The sequence below is a fragment of the Rhea americana genome, unplaced genomic scaffold (genome assembly GCF_003343005.1).
Source record: "Rhea americana isolate MKP2758 unplaced genomic scaffold, rheAme1 scaffold_130, whole genome shotgun sequence".
In the NCBI taxonomy this organism is placed as follows: domain Eukaryota; kingdom Metazoa; phylum Chordata; class Aves; order Rheiformes; family Rheidae; genus Rhea; species Rhea americana.
The window spans coordinates 197,147-210,326 of NW_028185373.1; the positions used below are offsets into that span (position 1 = coordinate 197,147).

Sequence of the window (13,180 nt, forward strand, 5' to 3'; positions counted from 1 at the left end):
TTCTTTAAGAGTGACTAGTGATATAACGTTACAAAAAAATGATAATTATCACAGAACAGACCAGGACTGGTTTCTTCCCTTTGTTTCTTTTTAAACTGATAGAAGAAATTAAAATCCTAGTGCATATCAGTGGAACCTTGGTACATGTTTTCTTAAATTCAGAAAGTAAAAAGAAATCTACTTTGTTAAATGTTAAACCTCACAAATGGTTTATTTATAGATAATACAGTAATACAACAAACTATAGCCCTGTTATAGATTACAAAGTTTAAATTTAAAGGTGGCAGCAGTAAGACTTGTAAAGTCATTTTCCTTGGGCTCTAGCCTCAGGAATAGGTAACCTAGAGGATAGCAATCAGAAGTATTTTTAATGCCTTATTCTTCATGGGATTTGGATCTAAATAAGCTTTAGAGTTACAACAGGTATTAGTACCTAGAGTCTGCTCGTTCTTCTTTAAGCTCTGAAGTCCAAAGTCGGGATATTGAAAACCCTTACAACAACCAGACTGCTAGGAAGCTCTGGCAGGCTCAACTATATAAAGGTCTCCAGCTAGGAAGCTCTGACAGGCTCAACTATATAAAGGTCTCCAGCAAGGTTGCTCAAGGCTTTGCTCCGACTAGCTTAAAAGCTGCCTCACGTAGGCCCTGCGAGGCTCTACAAATGAAATATTCTTTCCACTGTCACCTGTAGAGACCCAGTCACCGACGTTGCCTCAGAGTAGGCCAAGTGACTCTGACTCAATAGCAGGTAGAGGGAGGACCTTTACTTTCTTACTAGGAGCTAGAACATTCACCTAAAAGGTTGAAAACCTGTCTTCAGTTTCCATTTATGCCCAGGTGATTCATGGCCATGCTTTCCAGGTGAGCATCTTGACACTGTTCTATAGAGTCATGCTTGGTGCTTCCACTTCCGAAGTTTTTAAGACACCTGACAACGTAATTTCAGGGCAAGGACAAGATTCAAGACATACTCTGCATGATTATCTATGATAGCTCGGGCAGTTTACTGCTCAGCATAATGGATGTTTATGAATCCTGTACTCAAGCAGGCCTGTTCTGGATGCAGGTAGTGAGCTTGGGAACTCAAACCTGTTCCCACTCTGTGTGTGTCTGGTCCAAATCTTGAAGCATTGATTGACAGGAAAGCCATGGCATCCYGTGCCCTGGTGAGCCTAGGGAGAGGGAAGGGACTGTTCTTCCTGCTCTGTCCTGCAGGCACCTGCTCTGGCCGTATTGGAGACTTGTTCTCTGTCATTTTAGCTTGGAGTTTGAGTTTAGTCTCAACGACAGCATCTATATTAGTTAACATTCTTCAGAATCATTTCTCTTTTCCTGAGATGAGTTTATTTTTAAGGATTGGCTCACAAAGAAAGCTGCTAGGAAGCAGGCCTGAGTAGTTTTTCCCATTAAGGTAACTTTATATTAATTGAGAACTTGACTGGTAAATAATGATTTTGGCCTATGGCATTGTAAACATCTTTAACTTCCAGTGAGTATGTAGAGCCAATGGAAATCAAGAGGACTGTTCATATGGATAGTTAACTTGGTTAAATGTTTATGCASTAAGGTTTTTAATTTATGTCTTTTTTGTTTATAAGTGTTTCATGAAAGTTGGTGATTTCTGTGATGCTGTAGCCTCATCTTGTAGTAAAATGAGCTAAAGGCATGTGTAGTTTTGACTTCCTTACACATTTTGATATAAAGCTGCATAGGACAGTTTCAAAAAGYTTGTAAAAGCTTCAGCATAATCTTAACAAATTACTTCAAACTGGTAATGATTTTTTTGATTGTTTAAAAAAATTCTGTAGGTTGTCATGCTTTAGGGGAAATGTTCTTAAACCATGATACAAATCCATAAATCAAAAAAAAAAGCTGTAAACTCAGACTCTTACTCCTCATTACTGCACCTTGCCAGCAGATTACTGCAGAAGCCCCTACCAAAAAAACAAAAAAAAAAAAAGTCAATTTACACAGCTCCAGCTGAGCTTCTGATAAATTGAGAATGGGAAGTAATCCATAAAGTTGAATTGAAGAAAGCTTAAAAAATGAATTCTCCCTGTAAAGGAAAACATGCTTTCCACAATCAGTTCCTCCTGATCTCTAAACTTCAATGCTTTTTTATTTTTCCAAAATGTTAACAAAAGCTGTTGACCTGAGGGATTTGTTTTCCGTTCCAAAGCCTTGAAATTTTCCTTCTGGCTAATTGCAGCTTATTACTGGAGACTTTGGTCCTTTAGCAAGTAACATTTTCCATCTTAAGATGGGTTGTCCCATTCCAGTGAAGAGCATGTTGTCTGAGCGCTGAATGGAATTACTACCAGTGGAAACTATGCTGTGAGAGGGCTTGATAAAGCAGCTGCCGTGCAAACCTCAGCTGTTTTTTCCATCCTCCCCAGCGCGGGTAATTAGCATAGGGAAGCTGACTAACGTGCTGACGTCACCTCTTTCCAGCCGGAGCTCACAGTTTGTTCCTGCCCGCCTCCCTCCAAGCATGCAGGACTTCGCTCAGGAATTCGCTGTCACACACAGGATGCTCTGAAACTCCTTTTTTTTTTTTTTTTTTTTTCTCTCGACAAAAGTTAAATAAGGAACAATTACATGAAAAAGAAACTCAAAGGTTTTTCTAATTCCTTTTTTTTTTTTAGTTTTTCAAATAACTTTTATTTTTTTTTTTTTCCCCTCTCCCCTCCCAGAGGGGCTGGACTTGTTTCCTTTATAAACACCGTGTGCAGCACCGACGGCTTCCTTAAAAGTCATTGGTTTTTGCCGAAGTGCAAGTGTTCRAGAGTTGCAGCATGCATTTTAGAAATTTTAACTACAGTTTTAGTTCTCTGATTGCATGTGTGGCTGATTGTGATGTCTTCAATCAAGCAGAAACAAGGGTATGCTTTTTTTGTGTGTGTATTTTTTTAAGTGAATTACTGTACGTAGGTGCTGTTCTGAAACTTTTTAAAATACCGTATAGCTTACTAGCTTTTTGACCTATAAGAAGGTTTCAGTTTGATGTAAGGGTCTTGGGTCTTACAAGTCTGCAATGGCATGCTCTGTTGTGAATGAATCATACTCTGGAAACTGTAAGATCTTGAGCTACGTGTATTTGAACAAGATCAGAAATTCACCTCTAAACGTTCTTTATTGCCTGTGTAGTGTATTCTTCCCTTTCATACGTGTTTTCAATGATGGTTAGATTCTGATTTTGGTAGTAAGATCCATGTAACTTACAGTATACTCTACTCTTTTTCAGGCTTGGGTGGTGGTGGGGAAGCTGGCACTGTAATTGTTAATAGTGTAGTGCTGAAACATTAATAATTTTTCTCTGATTTGTACCTAACTGATTAGAATTCCTATAATGTAAGCAATCCAGTACTGATACAGTGAATTGTTGACTACTAACAAAGTAACATATAATTTTGCTTAATGTCATATTGCTAACATGTGACCTATATAATTCACATACTCGTCAAAAAACTACRCATATTGCATGAATCTTGCAGATAATCTCTGAATTTAAAGTAGACCATGAGCTTTGAAATACAATTCAGCTTGTTTTCTTTCAGCTAACATGTGACTTGGAAATTCAGGCTTAGTTTTCGTGGTTGCATTTAGCTCACTTTCTTTACAGGAAGCTRAAAAACAAGGACTTTTTGTGCTGAGGATTCTGTTCTTGTCTCGGTTCTCATTTTGAAGAAGCTTAAGTGAGGCTTAAGAAGCAGGACAACTAGGGTGTTTTTTGGGGTGGTTTTTTGTTTTGTTTTGAAATATAATGGTTTTGTACATAGCTTCAGAAAGGAAAGTGCAGTTTTGAAGTAAATACTGCATTCTTATCTTTTGTTGCTTTTTCCACTAATCCAAATGTAATTGTGTACAAAAAAGAGCAGAGCAGTCTTTTATATTTCTGTGTTTAACTTAATAAGCTTTTATAAAGAGAAAACACCCGAAATGCAAGCATGCATGCTCTATCACCATTGCTGAAATAAGGCTTGTGACTGGTTACTATGTTCTTAATGTGAGTGTGAAGCACTTTACAAGAGCATTCCAGTTTCAGAACTTCCTGCTACTCTCTCCTCCATTTGTCTGGCATCCTGAAGTAAGAATGGAAGCATTATTTTTAAATAATGCAAAAAAAAAAAAAAAAAATCTGGTTTGCATAGATGCCTTAGGAGCACTCTAAGTGCGCAAATACTAAATGCTGAACAAGGCCCCAGCTGATGGTAAATATGCTGTAGTCCATATGACAGTTAAATAACTCATCCACAGATCTATAAAGGTGTGAGGTTTGGGTCCAATTCCTACTCTTACTTCAGAATCAAAATAGAAAGTGTGTCAAAGGCCCTTCAGGATCTGTATGATTGGTGCTTCAGATTTTTCAGAAAAGATAGTGAGAGCATTTTTAGAAATTGGTTCCAGAARTAGAAGAGACTGTTAAATTAGAGTTCAGTAATAGTATATTTTGAGGTTCATTTTCCTAAATGAAAGCAGCAGATATTAGAAAAGGCAATGATTGTGAACTTTATTATGGGGGCTGATTTACTGAAGAAAATTACATTTAGCTTGCAAATACACTTTTTTYTGTATTAAAACAGCTAAGTGTTGATTACCTTGAAAACTGCATTAAAAAAATGCCAACCATCCCATTGTCTAAGGTCTTTGGATATTGATTTTATAAATAAAACAAGTATTCCTCTTYAGTATCTTGTCAATACTGCTATTTCTTTTGTGCCATTTTATTTAATTTAATATTTTATTTCATAGAATCATAGAATCAGTAAGGTTGGAAGGGACCTCTGRAGATCATCTAGTCCAACCTCCCTGCTCAGCAGGATCACCTAGAGCATGTTAGACAGGGTACATCCATTTAATAAGAAGATAAAAAGATGCTGTACAGGAAACAGTGATACATTAGAAAACAAGAAAACAAAACTGAGCCGTTACCTATAAACCAATAATAAAAAATGTTAGTATGCCACTAGTAATAACTGCAATTTACTTCTGTATTTCTTCAGAGAAAATATGGAATGTTGCATATTCACTTTCTTGTTTGGTCTTTACTTTTCAGGCCAAATTTGAATCGCTGTTTAGAGCGTATGACAGAGATATCACCTTTCAGTATTTTAAGAGCTTCAAAAGAGTACGAATAAACTTCAGTAACCCTTTATCTGCAGCAGATGCTAGAATCCAGTTGCACAAGACAGAGTTCCTTGGGAAGGAAATTAAACTGTATTTTGCTCAGGTGGGTCTTTGAGTGATTTTTTTTTTTTTTAAGGTGCTAAAGCTTAATGCTCGTAGTGGTAAGCTTCCAGATATCTTCAGTCATGCTAATGAATACTGTGAATTTTTCAGTTTGATTAGAGAATGACAAGTTGTTCCAAAGCTAAAAGTGTTGAGACTGTAATGTATTTTGCATTTATGCCTCCCTGTTTATTGCTTAGAGATTCTTGGGGAAAGGGAGTAGATGACAGTAACCAGCACTGTCAAAGGCAGTTTGATGTGGTAGGGGGAAAGCCAAGTGTGTTTTGCCGATAATACACATGCAGACATGTACACGAGACTCARATGGCATCTGGGGAATCTAAAGTATAGAACTAAAATGTTCAGGAGTCTGTACCCGTTGATCCTACACTCACTACTGCGGATCACTTGTTTAGCGCACATTTGTGCTTGCAGTGTGCCATCATTGCAGCTCTAGAGCTTGCTACTGCCTGCCAAAGGTGTGAAACAATTTCAGGTTCTGGTAATTTGGGTGCTTTTTGGTGGCTGCTTTGTATTTTCCTTCATAAATTTAGTGGGAAAATTAGTCTATGTGTGTCTGTTTCAGATGTCCCCAGGGACAGTTCTGAAGGAGCCGGTTTATTTATATACCTTCTAGAATTCTCACCACTCTCACTTGTGGTAATAAGTTTCAACACCATTTGTTATCAGGCCTTAAAGCCCATATCCAACTTCCTCCTACTTCAGTATTTTGAGGACAGATATTTTCTGGTGAAATTTTTRTAAAACTCCGTAATCAGAAGATGCAAATATGCACACTTCATTGCATGTTTCATCAAAGTTATGAATGGGGTGGCTTGTCTGTATTTTGTATACTGGGTCTTTCATGTAGCACTCTAGTAATATTGTTAGATGCTGCCACCTTGAGTGCCTGTTACAGCATAACATCTATCAAAACCTTMAACCTCTTCATGAATGATGGATTTATTGATCATAATGAAATAGCTTTGTTCTTTGTGTGTTTTTTGCAGACTTTGCACATTGGAAGCTCACATTTAGCACCACCAAATCCAGACAAACAGTTTTTGATTTCACCTCCTGCTTCTCCACCTGTTGGATGGAAGCAAGTAGAAGATGCTACTCCAGTCATAAACTATGACCTTTTATATGCTATCTCCAAGTTAGGGCCAGGTAAGAAGGATTAGAAGGGCTAAAATTTTACTTGAGTGTAGTATAGCTTCTAAACTTTCTCAATTTCTGGAATTTTTCAAATGAGATGGTATTGTGAATTGTATTTATAACTTCAGAAAAAGTATCAATTGGCTTGCTATTCTGTGTTTTTTGTTTTTGTTTTTTTCACCCTGTGTCTTGCCCCAAAGCAAAACATGCATTTGGGGAACCAGACTGTAGTAATGCAACTTCCGAAAAGTAAAAAGGCAGTTGTRTAGCTGCATATCTTTTACAGGGATGAGAAAGTCTTGTTTCTGATGAGGACAGTAAAGTAGTTAACAGTTACATAGCTTTGCAGCTAGAATTACCTCTTTCCTCATCTGAGACAGTAGCATGAGTAGGAGGGAAGCTACCAGTTTCAGCCTCTGGTTTGAGGCATTAATTTTCTTCTGGAATTAAGAGGGAGAAGTTCCTGCCATTCCCAGCTTCTCCGTGTTTTGATCTGCTGCAGTTTATTCATTTATCAGAAGCTCTGAGGTGACGTTGCCTTGTTCTGATGGGAAAAATGTTTATTTACAGATTCCTTTCTTCCCATTCCCTRCAATTAAGAGTGAACTATGCTTTTGGGAAGCACTTCGTAAAACACACTTCCCCTTTATTTCTAGTGCTATCTCATAAGCCACTTGTCATTTCAGCTAACCATGCTGTAAAGGCTGCTTATACATTTATTTATTAATAATGTATAGCATCAACAAGAGGAGAAGCAGTTCTAGCTGGTATCTATTTTTTAAACCAAATATACTTTCAGAAATAGATGTAAAATTCTGCTAAAATGTACTAACTCATATTTTAAACATGATTCTGATTTTCAGAAACTAATATGATCACATCCCTTGATGTTGTTTTATACCTCCGTTAAAACCTTCATAATGAGAGTTGGTGCAAATTTTATTTCCCAAAATCTACAGCTGATTTAACCAGTCTGCAGCTCTTCTATAAGGTTTAGGAAAAAGAGGAAATGACTACATGTAGTCTTATCGAGGAGGATATAAACTGTAGTCTGAATCATTTTACTGTAATTTTTATGTATTTATTTACCTACCAGCTTTGGAAGCAAGACTTATGTTAGTGGAGAAGAGGGCACGGGGARAGCTTTTAGCTCTTTGTGCATTGACTTTCTGTGTAATAGGTGATGACTGATAGTATGGTAGTGATATCCATAGATTCTAGTGGAAGTGATTAGATACCCCATAGGCCCCTGGGAAATTACTGGACTTCTGTTTCAAAAACTTATTTCAGGAAAACATTGATTTAAAAACTTCCCTGAAGCACAAGGAACAAATAGACAGGGTTACAGCTTGCTGATCTTGTCAAAGTTCAGAGCTTGCCCGGTGATTGCTGCTTACCTCACTACAAGCCTTCCTCTTAAGTTTTAGCAAAGCCAAAAAGATTTAAAATGAAAGCATATGTTTTAAAATAAATATTGAAAAGGTACTAAGCAGTAGAAACTGCTGGTTTCTCCCCTGCAAGTTTTCTTATCAGGATACCCTGCAGTAAGCTCACTGGTAGATATGTGATCCCTTTCCCCCATGAATTTTTTCATATGTATTGTGGACATTAAGTCCTATGAAGCTCTACTTATTGACCATTAGGTTTATTAGAATGTGAAGTAGCTCCGCTTGCAACTGGCTCCGTTTACACTTAACGCAATGACTTGTATGTTTTTTGAAGACCTAGAGGCCTTTTCCTCTGTGGAACTGCTCYTCTTGCCAGCTTCCCCAACCAGGCCTCAGAGAAACTTAGCAGAGAATACCTTGGAGCCTGGGTGCACTGGGGAGGGAGTGCAGCTCGTCACAGTCATCAGCTGTCTAGGATGGCTGACATCCAGATCACCATAGTGGTCTTAATAGAGACTGTTCTCTCCCTTTATTAATGTATGAGTCTGAAGTAACAAGAGAAAAAATTAAGGGGAGCTGGTCAGAGAAGTGGTGAAAAGAAGTCCTTTACTCTTTGTTTGCCTGGTCTAGCATAAGATTAAAATAATCTAAAACCTAGTTAGAATTTAAAAACAATTCTTTATGTTATAGCAAAAGCAGGTGTCAAACCAATGGTCAACCAAATTCATTTCATAACAGTGTACATGCTGGTCCCGTTATATCTGAATGTTTCACRTTAGTAGGCATGAAGCCTACTGTCTAGTCCTGTTGTTCCACAGAATACCTGAACAGTGCAAGAGCACTTACATGCGAGGTGGGAAAAACTGCATACAGYTTTCTTAACATTGAAAGCTTTGTGGGGGGAAGGAAGATCGTATAATTTTATGTCATCATGCAAGAAAATGAAATCTGCATTGTAGAGTGAATAGCTAGTCTTTTTATGCTCAAATGCTACAGCTATTTGCTTAGTATAACAAAACCCACCAAGAAGGCTCCTGACTGCTCAYGTGGAACGCTTGCTTAAATGCTTAGGGTAATGTATATAAACTTGCCTGTAAGAAAGCAGCTGAGCTGCTTAGCTTTGAAATTAGAACCTAAGTGGTTCCAGGTGAYAGACATGACTGTTAGCAAGGCACCTGCCTATGCCCTCTAATGCGCTGTGACATCAGGCTTTTGTCATTAATATACTACTAACAATTTTATCAATTTTATACTAAGTTTTTTTCTTTTTAATGATTTCTTTCATATTTTGCTAAAAAATGGATAATTTTAAACCAGTTTTGTTAATATTTTAACTTCCAGGAGAAAAGTATGAGCTACATGCTGCAACTGACACTACTCCTAGTGTTGTTGTCCACGTCTGCGAGAGTGACCAAGAAAATGACATGGAAGAAGAAGCGAAGAAACCCAAACCAAAAATTATTCAGACAAGAAGGCCAGATTATACTCCAACTCATTTAAGTTGAACTGCTCTAGTTTTTGAAGGCTTACAAGCAGACGTATGGAAGGGAAACATTTACAATGGAAATTGCTGGTCGCAAWTTTGGTGGTGACAGCAGCTGTTGTAGTAGGAGAAATTCCAGTGTAAGGTTTGCTCAGAAAAAAATATAGGAAGTTTCATCCTTTTTTCCTAATGCTGCCTGTTGGTTGATGTTATGAGTGTATTCCCAGATTGCTGGGAATGAAGATAAGCAGAAAAAGACATTCTGAGAAGTGACAAGATTGAAATCGATATGGGCTTATTTTTGGGGGGTACTGTTCCATTATAAAGCAACTGGGGAAAGCTTTCTTTATTCTGTCTCACATAAATCCTCAAACATATAGGCTAGTCATTTTGTGAAGTACATAGTGAAAACACAGGTGGTTTTAAAGATTAAGGTATGGGAATTGTGAAACTTTTTCTTATGATAGATTTTGTGCATGTGTATTCTTGCTCTTCTAAAACAACTTTGCATTATTTTCTAAAATTTCTCACTTCATGTTTTCAGAAATCTGGGGATTTGTTTAAAGTATTTATTATCTAAACATCCCGGAGTTATTACTAATGTGTATATACATATATATTTATATTTGTTTTTATTGGCACTCTTTTTCCAGCAGGCATACAGTTTATCTGGTACCTTACTTTGGTGCTATGTAACTTGTGCTTTTAAAATTTTAATCTTTTAAATGCTTATATAGGGTTTTGTCTGGCAAAGTTACGGAAAAAATGTGCAATAGGAAAGTTATTTGAATAAGTTGATTTTAAATTATTTAAGTTTAAATAATTTATACCTTTAATAACATTTGTTCAGTAACTTTCTCCTTTGGAAAAAAAAAAGTATTCTTAAATGTATAAATAAAGCTAATATTGTATATTCGTAGCAATGTACTTTTTCAGTTAAAAGAGTGGCAATGGGTAGAAACATGAACTCTGMTCAGTATATGATCTGCAATGTTGCAAACAAATGTTTTAAGAGTGATTGAAAAACTGCACACAGTGCACAGAACAGCAAAGAGAGATGGAGTGCCTTTTCCTTCATTCATTCCTGATGTGAACTGTTCCACGAGCTGTACATGGTATCTTTTTATAATGGTTTTGTGTGTCCATAAATATATACTTTCCTAGCTTTGTTTCCAAAAGAAGCTAGTATTTAGAAATGGTTAATAACAGCTAGTGATGCATACCTAAGTAATGGTAGACATGGGAAAAGCTTTAGAGTTTCTTACATTACTGTTTAAAGACAGTGGCACATGACATAGTAAGTTTAGAGGAAGAAACATCTATCTTTGGGAAAACACCACTTACACTTTTAGAAAGGGGATGTTTGAAGCTTCTCAGTGTGTTTTTAGAAATCAAGAGCCTGGTTCTCTCCTGGTTGAGTTTTTCCACGGTCAGTCTGAAAATGAGTTTTGTAGCTGARGTTAATATATATTAAATATATATCCTGTGCCATTTGAAGCAAATGTTGACTTGGATGCCCAGGTTTGCACCTCTTGTTAAAAATAGTGTAGCAAGATGTCTTGAGAGAGCTGTTCCAAGCTGTGGTGCAGTGTTAAATGCAGCATTATTGAAAGCTAGTCAATATACCAAGCAAAATATGAACTAACTAATATCCTGCAACTGAAGAGAACAGGGATATATTTAACTTAGTAATACCTGCAGTAGTGGCCTTGTTCTGATGGTTTTGGTTTACAGGGCATACCAAACACTGGCACTTGGTGTACTTCTTGAACCTAGCTCATGTTGCACTCTCTCTGTGTTAATCTGTAGGCCAGCATGTCTGTAGGTGAAGAGTCAATACAATATTGCTAGACCCATGGACGTAGAGGTGCATAAGCTTTTTCCTGTTAGTAAGGTGTAAACATCAGTTGGATATGTGTACTGCTTATTTAGCGCACACGTGTGTGCACACACACACACACAGGGAGGAGGGAGAGAAATCTCAGAGGTTTACCACAGCTGCCTTTAAGCTGTTCCAAGATTTTCTTTCATGTTTCTCAAATTACTACCTGGCTTATAGCGTTTTACTTCATTCARTTAAAAACTGTTGGGTAATTTCTACTGTCTTTTTTCCATCTATTCACAATTACCAGTCAAAGTATTAGTTTTGCATTAGCAGCTGAGGTTGCTGCTGTTCTGCTTCCTAGCAGTCCTAAGAAAGCAGTGCTAATTTTTAATAAGACAAAACAGGATTAARCAAATACTGATGCAATTTTTTCATTTTGGTACACTGATACCTGCCTAATAAAGGCAGGTAACTAGAAACCATAGTCATGGGAGGCTACAACATGTTCACCTTCTGGTCTTAATTGTGAACAGAGATTTGTGAGACAGTAACTTCTTTTTCTGGTTGTGCATCCTGGCTTGTGCCACAAGTGTGGCTACAGTGTATTGCTTGCTTTGTGTCTTTTCTTTTTTTTATGTTCAAATGGATGCTTAGTTGGTATTTTATAAAGTTGTGTAGTATGGGACATAATTAAAATATTTTGTTGTCTTATAAATGTCATGGTGGTATTTATGCATGGAACTGAAGTTCAGATTTTGGTCTAAAACCTTCAGCTACAYGTACCAAGCACTTTTGATTTGAAGAAGGTAAGATTAATGTCCCACATCACATCCTTAYCAACTAAATGAAGGTAAGCAGAGAGAAAAAATTTCCAGCCCTCTGCTTAAAATACTTGCATGATAACAATTCAAGCATAAGAATCTACTACTGGATAAAATACAGTAGAAAAGACTAGTTAAAAAACTGATTTTTCTGTGCCTAAAGTTGACCTGCTTCCTAATAATGGTATCAGTACCTTTTTTAAAATAATCCCTGCACATTCCTAATATCTTTACCAATCTTCTACAACATTATTAATTCTACTTTTTGGCAGCTTTGAATATGAAAAATGTGCACATGTCAGCATTCARATGGCTTCACTTAATAACTGTAAGTCTTTGAGTTGAAAAAATTGTCATGCAGAAATGATTTGACCATTTCACTCTGTGTAAATATGGGTAGAAATTCTTTCATGGCACAAAGGAGTTTTTAATATTAATGCTGGTCATTCTTCTCTACTTATTGCCTGGTGGTTATCGCCGTTTGTAAGAAATTGTCCTGTACACATAAATGGCTTGACATAGCGAAGTTCTGTTGCTTGTAATAGCAAACTCATCCAATGGGAATTTCTGTGTTGAGTAACAGGAGTAATCAAACAAAAGATGAAATAACAGTTTTAAATGAAACATCATGCTTTAAAGAGTGTTTCCTTTTTTTTCTCTCTGGAAGCGTAGGTCACTCTGTTTTATTATTTGCTGTCCRCATAAGCATAGCATCCATGATCTTATAAATCTGGAAGTGATCACAGGTCATTTTGCAAGACTTGTTGCTAGTTTATTGATACACATGAAGTTTGTATCATTGGATTGTGCAATTTTGTGTCTGTTACCAAATTAAGGGCCTTGTTACCAAGACTGGTTTCAAAATACATAGGACTACAGTTTGTTTATATGACTAAAGTTTGTTTATAATCAAGATGTTATTTTTYAGAGCAGCAAGTGTAATAACTTTGATACTTGAAATGCTAGACAAGTGCATGAGCTGTTGTTGTGTAGTCCGGACTTGTCAAGGGTGGGGAGACGAATGAACTTCAGCAACTCTTTCTCATACCACTTTTAACAGTTACAGCATGGATTTTGCCATTGGCATAAATCACCTGTCTAATCAAGTCTTGTTTTGTCRTGCTAGAAGGAATGTCTTGGGGAATGAATGTTCTTTAACTTGAAACTAATGGTTTCTATCTATAAAGCTTGTATATATTTTATTAAATCCAGAACCCTCTCCCACTTCCAAACATAGGAAACGATTGTGAGYGGTAGACTGTTACTGTAGACGTAG

The 13,180-nt window shown here is 36.9% G+C and overlaps 1 protein-coding gene across 2 annotated transcripts in view; it reads left to right on the forward strand.

The window, feature by feature from the left end:
- RCAN1 (regulator of calcineurin 1) overlaps positions 1–11,798 on the forward strand; it is a 44,043-nt gene extending 32,245 nt beyond the window's left edge. Inside the window, exons 1-4 of one of the 2 annotated variants that reach the window (XM_085297725.1) lie at positions 2,694–2,882; positions 5,057–5,230; positions 6,240–6,399; positions 9,117–11,798. In XM_085297725.1, coding sequence (XP_085153851.1) covers positions 2,796–2,882; positions 5,057–5,230; positions 6,240–6,399; positions 9,117–9,280 — 585 coding nt within the window. In that variant the 5' untranslated portion in view covers positions 2,694–2,795 and the 3' untranslated portion in view covers positions 9,281–11,798. Of the gene's footprint in view, positions 1–2,693; positions 2,883–5,056; positions 5,231–6,239; positions 6,400–9,116 lie in introns of those variants that run through there. The other variant, XM_085297724.1, reaches the window with a different exon arrangement.
- The last annotated feature ends 1,382 nt before the right edge of the window (positions 11,799–13,180 follow it).